Source organism: Ammospiza nelsoni, chromosome 6, assembly GCF_027579445.1.
Source record: "Ammospiza nelsoni isolate bAmmNel1 chromosome 6, bAmmNel1.pri, whole genome shotgun sequence".
NCBI lineage: Eukaryota > Metazoa > Chordata > Aves > Passeriformes > Passerellidae > Ammospiza > Ammospiza nelsoni.
Window position 1 is genome coordinate 60481232 of NC_080638.1, and position 17230 is coordinate 60498461.

At 44.7% G+C, this 17230-nt stretch overlaps 1 protein-coding gene across 1 annotated transcript; it reads right to left on the reverse strand.

Annotated features, from left to right (window-relative positions):
• Nucleotides 1-5416: 5416 nt before the first annotated feature.
• Nucleotides 5417-17224, reverse strand: PSMA3 (proteasome 20S subunit alpha 3). The gene is made up of 11 exons (XM_059474141.1): nt 17172-17224; nt 16244-16326; nt 15693-15816; nt 12475-12576; nt 12307-12380; nt 11681-11753; nt 10694-10759; nt 7750-7796; nt 6166-6233; nt 5956-6020; nt 5417-5605 (listed from the first exon to the last, which is right to left on the reverse strand). Exons 1-11 carry the CDS (start codon nt 17190-17192, stop codon nt 5561-5563), a joined length of 768 nt encoding a protein of 255 aa, XP_059330124.1. The 5' UTR covers nt 17193-17224; the 3' UTR covers nt 5417-5560.
• Between the last annotated feature and the right edge of the window lie 6 nt (nt 17225-17230).

Sequence of the window (17230 nt, forward strand, 5' to 3'; positions counted from 1 at the left end):
CAAACAGGTTTCAGGTTTGTTTCTGTTCCTGATGTGCACAGAAGTGTTTGGGGGAAATAGGCTCTCCTTGGTGGGCTTTGTTGGCTGTGGGAGCACCTGGGGTTAGAATTGAAAGTGAGCTTTGAACATTCTGCTAAAGTAGCTGCTGCTTCCTGTGCTGCTCCTGTCACCTGTTAATGCAGTCTCATGGAACAGCTCTCTGTTCTTTCTGAAGGTAATGAAAGGAGCAGATTTCCTGCTCCTCTAAAACCCCAACAAACAAGATAAATTTTAACTTACAAATATTTAGGCATCACTTGGAGGGGTTTTGGGGGTGTGTGGGTGTGTTTGGAATGCATCAGTTTTTGGGTGAATTCACTATAATTGAACTTACTCCTAATCTGGTGAAATTGGAATCCTAATGACTGATTTTGGATATGCAGACACTGTGTGAACCAAATGATATCTAATTTTATGCAGCAATAAAGCACACCATGTTCTTTCTAAACCTTTGATTGGCTTGTTTTATCACATTGCCTAAAATGGTATTACCAGTGGGCAGTTCCTACACTGTTTTTAGGGGAACTTGAGGGGATTTCAGTTTTTTCCTGTATCTGAAGATATGCATGTGTTTGGACTACAAACTGTGTGATGCTGCTGCCTGCTTCATTCTAGTTGTCCATTTTTGGTTGGCACAGCAACTCTAAGAACCATTTTTAAACAAGTGTTTCAGAGTCCTTTAATAGCAATGTACTGAAGATGAAAGAGCACTGTGAGGGGGTGGCTGCATCCATCTGGAAAAAGGAAACTTGGTTGTAGATCCTGTGTTCTAAAATACTAGAATGTATTTACAGTCAGGCAAGGCTTAACTCTGCTACCACTTGTTTTCTGCAACTCTGGGTAATTAGACATAATAGCCAGCAAGATCTCTAGAAAGGAAAGTTACAAGCAGTTGGCATCTCAAAATAGCTCTCAGTTCTTAAGTAGAAGAAACTTCCTTGCTGCATGCAACTTGAAGAACTGGTGGGCAGAGGAAAAGCTGGTCCTTGTCTTACAGACATGCAACTGAAAGAAGAAAATGAGGGGGAGAGAACAGACTTTCTGCTGTATTTTTGGTGCAATTACAGCATCAGAATTGTCATGACAATCCAAACTATTTTTTCTCTTTGTAATCTTTCAACTGTGTACTTCATTTTAAGGTCACGCTGAGATGCATTACTGAATTGGCTGTTTTGTGTTCCCTTCTATGGCTGTGGTTTTATCTTCAGGAAGAGACTTGCAAAACAGCCCTGGAGTTGTTCCAAATCTCCTTCCTTAAGGGTGCCTGGGACTGCACAGGCAGGAACATCCCAGCAGTGCTGCTTCCACATGGCCATCACACCCTCAGCATGTGGGGCTTTAACCTCAGGCCATGGAGCTATTTTTGGTGCTGAGAAGTTACAAATGAATGACCCAATGCTTGGCATACTTCAGATCTGCATAAGGCACGTTCTACTTGGAAAGTTTCCTTTCTGAGAGTCAGCACCAAATACAGATGAGTAGGATTTCTTTTGGAGATGGCCTCGTGGATGTATGCCACACAGAATATTTCATATATGGGTTACTTCTGACAATCTTGCCATCATTTCATCAGCACTACTAGCAGTTGTAAAGAGGCTATTATCCAAGCCAATAACTTTTATGACCTTATTAGAGTAGCATAAAATTAATTATCTTGATGCAATAGCCTAAAGTTGTTTTTTGAACTGTGTAAGTGCACTTTCATATTCTAAAATCTGCCCTGGTGCAGTCATGGAGATGGATAAAATAACCAGATACTGGAGCCTGTAGTTTTGTCATTTGTCACCTAGTTCCCTTCTTAATTTCCTTGAGCCAAGCTGCTGTATGTGGACTTGCTGACTAAATAATTGTAACAGGAATGTGACATATCCAGCCTCAATAAACAGCAGAGTAGTGATTCATCAGGTGCTGAGTAACAGCCAGTGGATGTGAGAGACTTGGGGAGGAGGAAGCATCTCACTGAACAGGCTGCTCTTGTGTCATCCTTGGATCTGAGCTTCTGAACCACTCCTTGGGTGGAGGGATGACTTGGAGCTCAGGGATGATTTGGGCTGTAGCCTCTTCCTTCCTGCTGTCCTGTCAGCCCCGTGCTTTGGGTCCTGAGCAAGAACACCCCACTGAAACCCTGCAGTGTTTCAGCACAGCAAGGACTGGAGTTCTGCATTCCAAGTGGGAATTTAACTTTGTGCTGTCTGATGTGTTCCCATAAATGGCCAGAGTAGGACAAAGTAGGTTACTTGTGGAGCCTGGAGGAAGCAGTGCTGCTTTTCTGCTATCTTTAGATCTGGAACTTCCCAGTGCTTTGGGCAGAAATAACCCAGCAAGACTCTCAGACTCACCTCTTGCTCAAATCTCTAATTCAGAAGATTTCACCCTGCCATTTGTTTGCCTTGCAAAACATTTCTACATTTTAGTTACACTGAAGTTACAATTGACCATTTTCAAGCCAGCTGCAAAAGCTAATTTTAATTTTAGGGAAGGGGATCCAAGCCTTCCTTCTATAGGAATGCATGCTGCCTTTCAAACCTTGGCTGCCTGAGCAGGTGTTGTTCTCTGGGCTTAAATCAAACTCCTGTCCTTAGATGTTGTTTAAGCCTGCAGGATATGGGAGCATCTATAACACAGCCAGATTTCCCCCCCTAGTCCTGTAGTTAAAAGAGAGCCTCTGCTAAATATAAGCTTTTTGGTTGTTTGCAATTTAATGTTCTTTTGTCTTGTTCTGGAACAGATCTAGTTGTCACCTAAATAATCTCAGATCCAGCTTGAGCCTTTCTGGAACTTGTTCACCAAGTGATTTCCTTCAGACAGCTCCATCTATTAAGAATAAAATGGTCCTCAACATAAATTAAAGTTTAATCATGTTTTGCTGTCCCACTGCATTTTTAGTTCATTTGGTCAGTGTGGCCATAGCAGCCACTTCCTTCTTTTTTAAACATTTCTTCCCCTTCTCAACTCCAGTGTTTGACACAGCAAAAAGTAAATAATTGTCAGTAGCAAAACTCATTCAAGTTTCTGTTTAGCCTATCAGCTGTGGACTAAATTACTGAAACATTATGATGACTAATGCACTACTGTATAATTAGTTAATTTTCAAGTGACTAAAATTAATGAGTTACTTGTTAAATACAGTGTGGTTGCCTCATGGAACTGCAGGGTTACAAAAATAGTTGTCACAGGGGAGTTGCAGTAGTTTTCTGCTGGAATGAGTTGGGCTAGAAATCTGTTCTAATGTTCCTGGGCCTTGCTGACAAGAGGAAGCAATGCTGAACCTGTGATCAAAAAGAATTCTGCTGGTTTTCTGTTTCCTCTTTGACCCTCCCTCCCCTCCCAAAAAAAGCAAATTTCTCACTTTCTAATGCTCATTTTTTTCTTTCCCCATCTGCAGTCAGTAGAAATGAAAGTAGGTTTTTTTCCTTACCATAAAATTTTCATCAACAGGACTCTGGTAAATTAATGATTAAATTTGGAAAATAATCTGACAGTAATAACCTTCTTGGTATTAACTAAACTTTGCCATGACAGGCAAGACACTGGGGAGCACTTTGCATGTACAGCCTCTTGAAATTGCTTTTCATGGGACTTTTTGCTTGTGGTGAAAAGGTACAGAAAAATTAAGTGTTGATCCTCAAAGGAGCTTTTTAGATTGCCATGTTCTCCAAGAAGTAGTTATTTGGAGATTTTGGATAAGCAAGTAGGTGGCTGTGCACCTCGTAGCTTTTCATATTCCTTCAATTTTTTCTTTTAAATATGCACAGCTGGTCCTGCTCTTCTCACTGTGCCCTGAAATGTGGCTGTGGGTGGTTCCAGCTCCTGTCCCCAGCTGTGAGTGGCTGTCACTGAAAGGATCAGAGGCGTGGATGGGTGGTGTGGCCACACAAGGACAACCTTCAGTCCCTTTAGCAGCTCGCAGTGTGTGCTACAAACACCAAACTCATGGGTCTGATCCTGGACCTGATGATCCTTCTGGCTCCCTTCCAACTCAGAATATTGTGATTTTAGGAACAGAATCAGGAACTTCCCTGCTGCCATTGCCAGGAGTGGCAGGTCCCCTCAGCTGATGCTTTAAGGTGCTGAGGAGTTTCCTGACTGGCCCTGGCCTGTGACTCCAGGAGCTGAGTCAGCAGGAAGCTGCAGTAGTAAATTCATTCTGGAGCCCTGGAATTCCAGGAATTCCACTGCTGACTCAGTGCAGCAGCTGCTCTGCTGCCTCAGGAGGTGGCACTGACAGAGGCTGCCTGTCCTGCCCCCTTCTGTCCCACAGGAGCTCAGGGAGCCTGAACTGACACAGTCAGAGCCACCTCCCTCTGCTGCCCTTCCCGTGTCACAAAAAGGAAATAGAAGCTGCTCTGTAATCCTGGTACAAAGGAGACTGGAGAAGGACAGGTATTTTCCAAATTAACTCTGTAAAAATCAACCTGTAAGGGAAAGCTTCTGTTTTTAGGGCTGGTGAATATGAGTGTGCAGTCCTAAACTGAGGAGTTTGATTCATTACACAAGTATGCATTTTAGATTAGCAGGGCCATTAGAATTTTAACTGCACGTGCAAACAAGACTTCAAAATTTAACTGAGTTGTGAGGTGGTGAACAGAGCAGTGTATTACCTTATAGAATCATATGGGTCAGAATGGACCTGAGAGATCATCTCATTGCTCTCCCTTGCCATGGGCAGGGTCCCCCTCCACCCACCAGACCAGGCTGTTTCAAAAGTTTGAAGTGACTAGAACAGGCAGCCTGTTTTCCTAGGAGGTGGGGAATGACAGCAGCAAAGCTTGTTTTTCTCTTCTGGAAAGGTCAACAATTGATGAAGCTGATTCAGAAGTGTGTTAAGATTAACTACAGCTGAATAAAAGAGTTTAAAAATAGTTTGCCTCTTCAAGCATTAATTCCAATTACATTGCTTAATAGATCTCACAGCTTTAGAACTTAACACAAGCACTGTTTTAAATTGAATTAGTTTTTAATTCCTCCTACTCCTCCACTAAGCCTAGGCTGAGTACTTCAGATTAACATTCCTTTAGCTGCACTCCTGTTGTTGCATAGGCTGTTAGGGGCTGTGAGCTGTGCACATCACCCTAAACTGGGACCTGCTGCTGGAGCTGGCCCTGTCCTCATCTCTGCCAAGAGCAGGCACAGACTGGCTGTGAACAACCTGCACATTGTGCTGCTGGTTAATCGAGGAAGAGCAGAGTGCTAATTTTTAATATTAAACTATGCAGCATTAACAAGAGACTTGGCTGGTGTATAAACAGATTGTTTTTCTGTGCATTGCCTGGCTCAAATGGAGTGCTTAGGAAGCAACAGCAGCCTGATAATGTCTTTCCTTTTTTTCTCCTTAGATACAGTTGCTGGCCTATACATTTTGAAATAAAAGCTAACAGACAGTAAAATGGAAAATTTATTAGTGCAAGTTGGTCGGTTGGTTTCTTCCAACAAGAACACAACAGCATCCCATGCATAATGCATTATAAACAAACCTGCTCTAAGATAAGAAAAGTTGGACTTGTTTTGGAGTAACAATGTGTTACATATTGTCATCATCTGACTCATCTTCCTCTTTCAAAGATTCCTGTTTAAAAAAAGAAAGTATAATTATAGTCTAACAGTTGTTTTATAATTCAGCCTGCAATAAACACAATGAGTTTGCTGCAGCCTCACACCCCTCTCACAGACCCAAACCCTTGCAGGCAGCAGGACAATTCCCATCAGTACAGACCTTTAAAGGAGAAAGACCCCACTTGTGGCAGGCTGTGAATGAACAGTTTCTGAGAGCAGAACCATCCTGGGTTACACTGTAGCCTCCCCTCCTGTCCCTTCCCATAACCCAGCTCACACTGAGGGATGTGGGATGATACATTTTCCAGGCAGCTCGGCAGTTTGACACTGAAGCACTGCAACAACACCAAAGTCATAACTCACCTTGGCATATTTTTCTGCTTCTTCTCTGATGTCTTTGGGAACAATTTCATGTTTTCCATTGGTTACTGCCAATAAAAAGAATATGTCTGAATTACAATTCACACAAGGACCTGACATACAGAGCGAATTTTAAGAAGCAATGTTTTTGCTTTAGTTACAAAAAGTTATAAATTTTCTGGAGTGCTTATAGAAATTATAGAAATGCATTACTTTCTCCAACCCAGCTGAGTTCCAGCTCAAAAGCTTTATCCTTTACTTCATCGTGAACTATGTAGATTCTGAAAGGAACAGACAAAGAACAGATTAGAACAGACTGACCAACAGGCTAAATATACTTTGTTCCTGTCCCAGATTTCTTCTGTTCAAGTATTCTCATGATTAATAGAAACTCTCCCTGTGCCTCCTCCCCCACCAAAAACCATCAGAGAATTTTCCAAGCTTAACTGCTAATCTAACAACACCTTAAATCATTACAGCAAGATGCAGGTTGAGATGTCCAAGTTGCTCTAACTGGAACAAACATGAAGATTTAGATGCTGCAGAACCAAGGCTGCATCATCACTGCCTGCTTCTGCTAGACCAGTTCTAATGCAGCCTGGAGTGTCCTGCATTTCCCCTGCAAATCCTACTGCACTTTACACTTAACACTAAATCCCAAATCAGGCACAGTATCTTGTGTCTAATCAGAAGTCTGTACAGAAGATTTCCAATGTGGTGCTCATGGCAAACATGGAAATGGGAATTGAAACTCCCAAGTGGTATCACAGCACACACAGTGCCAGCCAGAGCAGTGATCACTGCTTAGCCTGTGGGACAGAAGTGGTAACACTGCAATAACAAAACTGATTTGATTCATCCTGTGGCAGAACATGCAAACAAACTGGAACAATTCTGGGCTGAGACACTCCAAACAGCAGGACTCACAATAACCTGTGGCTTCACTGTTTAAGAAGCCTGTATTTTGTATTTCGTAGTTTGCTTCAGGAAGCACTAAGTCAGAAGTTGAAAAATACCAGCAATTCCTATCCAATGTGGAAACCCTGGAGACAGTGGAGGAAGGCAGGACACCTTCAGCAGCACTTTCAGTGGAATTATTGTGAAACAAATGTAAAGACTGAAGTGAAACTGGTGTCCAGGAAAATGCCCCTCTGTGCTTACAGAACCCCCTGTCTGCTAGCTGAGGTGATCTCCAGGCCTTTCTCACGTTTCAGCTGGTTACAAACCTTTTGCCACCTTCACAGGCTCCTGAAGAAATCACTGCTCTGGACTGTGCCTACTATTTTAGGTTTAAAAGTTATTAAAATCTTTGCTATCTTGCTCAGTGCTAATAGGGAGCTGAATTTGAGCTGTGAAACAGGACCCTGTCTAGAGCCGCTGCTGAGTTTGAGCTGAAGCAGAACTAGAACAGAAGTATTCTCATTATCAGAAATTATTTTTATATGTCTAATGATAATAAATCTATACTGAATATAGTCCTTTTAAAAAGTTCTAGTTTGCTTCTGTCCAAAGCATTTGAGTCTTTTTTTCAGGCTGGGTCCAAGATCTCAGCATCACTTGTGGGCAGCTCCTCTCTGAAGCACCAGGTCATTGTTCAAACAAGTCCTACTTCAGAAGCAGCACACCAAGAAGTTGCCCTTCATCTGTCACTTGGTTTAAATATTTTAAAACCAGGGATTAGAGTCAGACATTTCAACACACAACACCCAATTGAAAAGGAACAGCCTCAGTTTGAAACCAAAGCAAGCTCACCAGGCTGGATTTTTGTCAAGTTGGAAAAACAGGTTGCAGACTTACATTTTTGCAACTTCTTTAACAACATCACGGCACGTCATCTCCTTCATCTGCAGGCCAAAGACATACAGAGATGAGACGTTTAATAAAAAAATATAAATCTTCCACAGAGTCAGAACAGGAGAGGCTGTGCATGTGCCTGATGAGCTTTTTTTCATGTTCAGTAGTCAAAGGAACAGAAAAAGCCAAAACTAAATTTCTTCTCTACAATGCATCTTCCAGCCTGCTCTATGCAAGTCATTCTTCCTGGGAAGAATCTTACAACTGAAAGATTCTAGGAAAATAAAACTACTTGGAAATTTCCCAGTTTAAAGCACTCATCAGCTGAAATCTTAGCAGCTACACTGGTGATTCTGGCATCCTCAAAGCTTGGCTTGTTCCTGGATGCTTTATGCTCAACTGATATAAAATAGCCACATATATTCACATGGAATATGGACATTCCTTCTAGGCAGCACAGGAATACTTGTGGTCTTACCAACATTTTATGCAAGTCATTTTGGGTTTTAAGTAATGCCCCAAGAGGAGAATATTGTTTTACAACCAACTGCCTGCCTGAGCAAGGCATCAGCATCTCATTTCACATTTTCTCAGTTTTTTGGCAGCTTCACAGTTCATCAGAACAAAGGCTGGTGCAAATTTCCAGGACATAATAAACTTGTGTTTTATAGCTCAACTTTTCTGGTCTATGAAGCAGTAATATATTTTCCTATATTTCATTAATGCAATTTACCATCTCTTCCCATTCCCAAAACATTTTCAAACTCTCTGTGTGGCAGGCAGTTGTAAGGCACTGGTGAAGGGATTAAGATGACAAGAGTTCATGTGGAATGTCACAGCCCTTTCTGGGGTGAAGCAACAGGCACAGAAGAAATGCCCATGCCTGGTTAGACAAATGTGCCATCACAATCCCATCTGGAGAATTCCCTGAACAGAGAGCCACTGCCTTTGTGACACTCAGTCCAGAACAGAAATGTAACTTGTGTCACACAAACATTTAAATGATGAATATTCATGCATATAAAGTGAGCAGTCAAACAGGAAACCCAAAGCTCTACTACTGTCATGCATATTTACAAGAAAGAAAACTGAAGTCAATTTAATTTCTGCCATTATCCTTTTCCCATCCCAGGTATGTTAATTCTGCAGACAATGAAAGCAAACAATGTGAGCAGTTTTATCCCAGGAGTTAATCATGATCTTGTCCATGTATCAAAAACCTAGAACAGTATCAGAGCTGCAGAGATGAAGAGATTAAAGCAGTCTCTGCACAACTACAAGTTTTCCCACAGCTGAGTTTGCAGACATGAAATGCAAAGGATGTGATCAATGCAGGGTTGTCACCCTGGTTTTCTAGGATTTTCTAAGCCTTCTGATGTTGACATTCTTGTAGTGAACTTTCCCACACACTTTTTCTGTAAACAACTCATTGTTTTTCATTCCTTTTGGAGGAAGAGAGATTTGATGGACTGTTGGTTTGACCTGTGGCATTGCAGAGGTGGTACTGTCACCTTCCAATCCACTGTCACCCTTGTAAAACTATAAATAGTGGAGTCAGAGAATAAAACTGCCCTTTTTTCCTTTCACCTGAGAGCGGTGTGTGCCTGTGTCCCTTCGTGTCGATCTGCGACATCTGGATCAGAAGGCTGCGTGTTCGAATCACGTCGGGGTCACCAGATGTCACCAGAAAACCAGGGTGTTCTTCTTGCCCCCTCAGAGTTTCACAGAGTGTATCCTCCCCAGCCAGAGCTGCTCTGCAGCCCCCCAAGGCAGGGATGAAGTCCTGACTCCCTGCTTGCCTCTCCCTTTCCACCTGCACTCATCTCTCCCAACAAACAAATCCTAGCTGGCCATCAGCTGGATCACCCCACAAAACCTTCTGTACTTCTGGTTTTCCCACCTTAGCTTTGACAAATTCACCTTGTCAAAATCAGCTGTGACCTGCAAACCTGCCCAGTCCACAGTGGACAAAATTTATGGGCAGGTGGGGCTGGACTGAGCCCACAGAGCTGGGGCAGGATCCCACACTTCATTACTGGGGACCCCCTAAATGATCACCTCAGCAGGGCCTGTGCCACACCTCTGTTACAGTGTGCATTTACAGCTCTGCTGTCCAGCTCCAGGAATTCACATCAGAAACTGCAGAAGTTTTGGAAAATTTCAGCACTGCACAAACAGAAAATGAACTATTTGGAGTAATTTGTGTGTTACCAATGTGCACACACAGGAACTGAAATGATGATTTCCCAGGTGCCACAATTCCAGTATAAAGATCAAATGATCATGCAGGCCTCTCACCTTTCATTTGGTGTTCAAAACTGAGTGAATCAAGTCTAGAACATTCTCATTTTTCCTGTAGTTTTTCAGTCATGATGCTAAAGCACCATAAATAGGCTATTCTTAAAATTATAACAATCATATAAAGTCTGAACCTTTCCTTGAACAGCTGTGACATCCCTCTGCAGGCCAAAAATATATTTATATTTTATCACATAACTTCATGAGACAGACCAGGAGAAGGATTTGGTTCCATGTTGTTTCCAAGGGTGTCAGATATTAAAACACATGAGGAAAACAGAAATCTTTCAAGATTCTAAAATAATTTCAATCAGCTAAAAGCACACTTCAATACTTTTTGGTTGTCTTCTCTCCACAGACCAGTTTGTCCTTAGCAAGAGCAGCCTTTGTGAACTTGTTAAACAGAAGAATCATCTAAAACCTTTGGGAAAAAATAAATACAGCACCCTGCACAATGCTGCCATATGGTTTTCATTCAGAATTAAAAACTCATTTATACTTTTATATTGACTCACTTGGCTCACTGGCAAATGTACAAGAAAATATTTCACCTGCTTCTCCTGCATTTTATGTATTTCAGGCACCCAAAAGGTAACATGGTAAGGCAGGAATATTTGTCTTGAGACAGCACAACACTGTTACACCATACCTGGAGTTTTTCAATCTCTGTTTTTGCAGCCTGCCTGGCTTTACCAATGGCACAACCCCAATAACCCTAAAAAAAAAAGAAATAAACAATATTAAAATCTAATTAAGTACCAGACCCTCTACACCTCTTACTGTCACTTAGCACATGACAACCCCACCTTACTCATAATGAGAGGCCAAAAAAACCTTGGTATTGTTCTGTCTTGGGGCACATGCCCAAATTGTTGAATAGAGTCCAATTACTACATCAGTACCACCACTATTGATAAAAAAGTGTTCAGTAATTCCTGGAAAGAAATTTATCAGCTCAAAATGTTGTAATAGGTTTTTTAAATTGCTGTTACAAAAATGTACGAATAAACTAGAATTAGTTTGAAGAGAGAAGTTAAATATGAGCTACAGAAGTTCTACAGGATCCAAGCAAACCCCAAGCTAAACCCACCTAAATGTATTTGAGTGTAAACACATAAAAATTAAACATTTCTATTTCTCTCAACAGCCATGGTACTGGATATACTGCAAGAAAATTTTAGGAAATCCAGCAGTAAGAGTGTGCATTGACTTTGTGTAACACACAGCTGAAAATGCAGCACTAACAACAGTTAATAACAATTCTGTTTTGCTTTGGTTTGCTGCTGGCAGGCAGTGCCAGAGGAGCAGCCCTCTCTTAGCTGAAGCATTTAGAGAAGGGGGCATCACTGCAGTTCTTGCCTTTCTGGAGCAGTGCATGGGAATTCTCACTGGACACAGCCACGTGCATGAACTCCCAATTTCTGACAGACAAGCTTTAAACTCATTTCCCAGCTGCACTTGTAAGAAATACACAATGTTTGTTTAGCAAGGATGGGCAAAGGGGCAGCAGTGATTCAGCAGAGATCTCCCCAGGCAAAAGGAGAAAACAACAGCAGCTCTTTGGGACCAACACTCACTATTTTCCCAACTAGAAAAGGAATTTATGCTAAGATGGAAATGTTTTTGACACACTCACGTATGAAACTCCTGATGGATCAATCATGTACAGTTGTGCACCATCATCACTGTCATAGGACCCCAACATGAAACTGGAGGAGAAAAGAGAAATTAAAACCTTTCCTTGCACCAACACACACAGAACTAGAGAGACTACACCAGCTTGGATTTCCTACACCCTTCCTGGAGCAGAACTCCTCCTGTCCTCCTACACTGTTGAGCAATTTGCCTCACAACAGCACCTGCACGTTGCCAGAAGCATTTTCCTGATCAGTGGCCTGGCAGCAGGTCTCTGTTTATCAGCCCTTTGCACCAGAGTCACACAGGAGCTGTACCCTGCTCTTTGTCAGGGCAAGCAGGGGGATTGCACAGGGAAGTTCAGCACAGACTGACTGGCACAAGCTCTCAAACTTTAAAAACCTGGGACAAATAACCAGCTCTGTAGAAGGCTGGCAGAGCCTTATGGGAATATAAATTTCTCACCTGAGGTGTCAGACACACACAAAAAGAAAGGGAAGGGATTCTTTAGGACAGGAACTGTAGGTTACTAATTCCAGGTTCCAAAAAGAACTCAGACAACTGAAGCAGCTCCAGCAACTGTGAAGCAAAAGCTATTTACAAACAGAGTGTGTGTGCAAGACTCACCTGCAGCCAAAGGGCCTGACAGCACTGTACAGGGTGTAGGCATGCACGTACATGGCCACTCTGTCTGCAAGGTGCTGTGTGCAAAAAAAAGGAAAAATAAAACAAGGAATAAAATTTCATTCTCATGTCAAGAATAAAAGGCAAAAGCCCTGAGAGCTGCCCTCTCACCTTCAGGGGGATGTCATAGCCATAGTTAGACCTGAAGTTGGAAGCCTCTTCACGGGCAATGTCTGCCAAGGAACGCGCGTCAGCCAGGAGCCCGGCCACGGCCTGCGGGGAGAGAACAGCTGCTCTGACACACAGACAGACAGACAGACACACAGACAGACATGGCCTGCGGGGAGAGAACAGCTGCTCTGACACACACACAGACAGACAGACACACAGACAGACATGGCCTGCGGGGAGAGAACAGCTGCTCTGACACACAGACAGACAGACAGACACACAGACAGACATGGCCTGCGGGGAGAGAACAGCTGCTCTGACACACACACAGACAGACAGACACACAGACAGACACACGGCCTGCAGGGAGAGAACAGCTGCTCTGACACACAGACAGACAGACAGACAGACACACAGACAGACATGGCCTGCAGGGAGAGAACAGCTGCTCTGACACACAGACAGACAGACAGAGAGACACACAGACAGACACACGGCCTGCAGGGAGAGAACAGCTGCTCTGACACACAGACAGACAGACAGATACACAGACAGACATGGCCTGCAGGGAGAGAACAGCTGCTCTGACACACAGACAGACAGACAGACACACAGACAGACATGGCCTGCAGGGAGAGAACAGCTGCTCTGACACACAGACAGACAGACAGACACACAGACAGACATGGCCCGCAGGGAGAGAACAGCTGCTCTGACACACAGACAGACAGACACACAGACAGACAGACATGGCCCGCAGGGAGAGAACAGCTGCTCTGACACACAGACAGACAGACAGACAGACAGACAGACATGGCCCGCAGGGAGAGAACAGCTGCTCTGACACACAGACAGACAGACAGACAGACAGACATGGCCTGCAGGGAGAGAACAGCTGCTCTGACACACAGACAGACAGACAGACAGACATGGCCTGCAGGGACAGAGCACAGCTGCTTACACAGACAGACAGACACAGACACACAGACAGACACACAGCCTGCAGGGAGAGAACAGCTGCTCTGACACACAGACAGACACACAGACACAGACACACAGACATGGCCTGCAGGGAGAGAACAGCTCAGCACACACACAGACACACAGACACGGCCTGCAGGGAGAGAGCACAACTGCTTACACACCCAGAATTGCTCACACACACAGAGCTGCTCACACACACACAGCACACACCCACAATACACACACAGCACACACACACACACAGAGCACACACACACACAGAGCACACACACAAAGCACACACACACACATAGCACACACACACACAAAGCACACACACACACAGAGCACACACACACAGAGCACACACACAAAGCACACACACACAAAGCACACAAAGCACACACACACATAGAGCACACACACACACATACACATAGCACACACACACACACACAGAGCACACACACACAGAGCACACACACACACACACAGAGCACACACACACAGAGCACACACACACACACAGCACACACACACACAGCACACACACACACAGCACACACACACACACAAAGCACACAAAGCACACACACACACAAAGCACACACACACACAGCACACACACACACAGCACACACACACACAAAGCACACACACACACATAGCACACACACACAAAGCACACACACACATAGCACACACACACAAAGCACACACACACACATAGCACACACACACACATAGCACACAGCACACAAAGCACACACACACACAAAGCACACACACACACATAGCACGCACACACACAGAGCACACACACACATAGCACGCACACACACAGAGCACACACACACATAGCACGCACACACACAGAGCACACACACACACAGAGCACACACACACACACAGAGCACACACACACACATAGCACACACACACACACAGAGCACACACACACACACAGAGCACACACACACAAAGCACACACACACACATAGCACACACACACACACAGAGCACACACACACACATAGCACACACACACACACAGAGCACACACACACAGAGCACACACACACACAGCACACACACACACACACACACAGAGCACACACACACAGAGCACACACACACACACAGCACACACACACACACAGCACACACACACACAGAGCACACACACACACAGAGCACACACACACACACAGCACACACACACACACAGCACACACACACACACAGCACACACACACACACAGCACACACACACACACACAGAGCACACACACACACACACAGAGCACACACACACAGAGCACACACACACACACAGCACACACACACACACACACACAGAGCACACACACACAGAGCACACACACACACACAGCACACACACACACACAGCACACACACACACACAGCACACACACACACACACAGAGCACACACACACAGAGCACACACACACAGAGCACACACACACACACAGCACACACACACACACATAGCACACACACACACACACACACATAGCACACACACACACACACACACACACATAGCACACACACACAGAGCACACACTCACACAGCTGGCAGGGGCTCAGCCATGCCCTGCCATGGAGCAACCCACACTGCCCATCTCCCCGCAGCCTCTGAAGGTGCCAATGCCATCATGTATTGAGTTTTCCTCTAGGAACACCAATAACCAAAGTTATCTTCATTAATTATCATCTCCTGATTGACCAGACTGCACCAACCCAAGCAAGGCTGCACATCCCCTGCAGTCACAGCTCCTCTCACACCGCAGCACTCCCTGGCACCACTCACACCTACTGTGGACAGCCCTGTCCTCCATACACAACCTGTAGGGAATTCAGGTGATTTCCACACTGTTGAGAAGAAACCACCACAACCTCACGTGCAGCATGTTTTCCCTAAACACCTTATCTGGTAACTGTGTCAAAAAGCACCATTTTAACACTTGTGTTTATACTTACATACAAGTCTGAACAACTGGAAAAACATTCCTAAAAATTTCAAACAGCCTCCGTCTTCTACTTTAAGTTTGGATTTTACTTATGTATGTTTAAAAGAATAAATAACAAAAAACAGTAAAACCCACTGGCATTTCTGACTTTATACACAGACACATTAACATTACCTTCTTAATCTACTTATTTTTGATTCTCTGATTGATAAATTGATCCTTTTGAGGGGGTCACCTCACAATTTCTGCAGTGCCTTACCATCCCCACGTGTCTGTCGACATTGAAGAGGCGTTTATTGGAGCCCTCCTCGTAGAGCTTGGACAGCACCAATTTTTCTACTCCAAACACAACTCCATCTTTGCATCTTATCCCAATTGCTGTACTGGAAAACAAGAAAAATGTCAGTTCCTCACAAGGTAAAATACTTCACAGACAATTATCAAGACAGAAGAAATAAGATTTCTCCCAAGGTAGGTTGGTCACAACTCCAGCACTGAAAACAAGGGGGTGCAAAATGGTCTTAAAGGTCCCTTTCAACCCAAAAATCATCCTGGGATTGTGATTCTAATCCTGATCTGGAGCAGACAGAGCCCTGGGTGACCCTGGCAATCCATCTCACTGCCTTTCCAGTTCCCAACATTCCTTCCCACACACTCCAGGGAGCAGAGACACTCCCATCCCTAAAATGGGTTTTTAGATCAGAACTCATTTTACCACCCCAATTTTACCCTCATGTTTCTCTAGCCCAACAGCACTGCTGTAAAAGAGGCCAAAAGAGCAAATATTTGATACAGACATTTGTATTTTACCTGCTATTCTCCACAGCTTTCATAGCATATTCCACTTGGAACACTCTGCCATCTGGAGAAAACGTGGAGGCTGACAGGTCATACTGAAGAAAAAGACACAATTTTCAGGAAGAAAAACCCACAAATTATCACAACATTTTCAGATTCATTTAAACCTATTCATTTAAAAAATTAAGCCTATTCATTTAAAAAATTCAAGACTGTCACTGCCAGAGATGGTGGTAAATACCCAAAGCAGGCTGAGCTCTCACATAAGATACAGAAACAGAAGAACACAGGGAAAAAAAGCCAGGAGAGGCCATTTCACAGTGCTGGATGTGAAATCACTGAGCATTACACAACACTCCAAACCCACGGGAGATTTGTCTGCCTTTACATTTCACAGAATCCCAGCGTGGTTTGGTTGGAAGGAACCCTCGGGATCATCCAGTTCCACCCCTGCCACGGCAGGGACACCTTCCACCATCCCAGGGAGCCCAAGCCCCATCCAAGCTGGCCTTGGGCACTGCCAGGGCCCCGCGCCCTCATGGTGTGAATTATTTGCCAATATCCAACCTCACTTTGCCCTGTGTACCCGCATTGCTCTCTGCCACATCACTGCAGCTCCCGATCCACAGTCCCTCCCCTGCTTCCCTGCAAGTCCCCACTTAATTCAAACGCATGGATCACAGGAATATATTAGAAATGCACAATGTAGATTATATAGAGGAGTATAAGCAGTGCATTATCCCCGCCCCGCCCCGCCGCCGGTTCCCCGGGCCTGCCGGGCCGCAGTGACTCAGCCGCCCGCAGCGCCCCGGAGCCGCCGCGCCGCGCTCGCCGCGGGCCCGGTGAGGCCGCGGGTGGGGCGGGGGCCGGCGGGGGCGGCCGGGCGGGCGCGCTGTGCCCGTGGCGGCCCCGGCCCCGCCGCCCCTCACGCCGCACTCACCCCGGTGCCGATGGAGCTCATGGCGGCGCCGCTGCCAGCCCGTCCCGCGCCCACCGCCC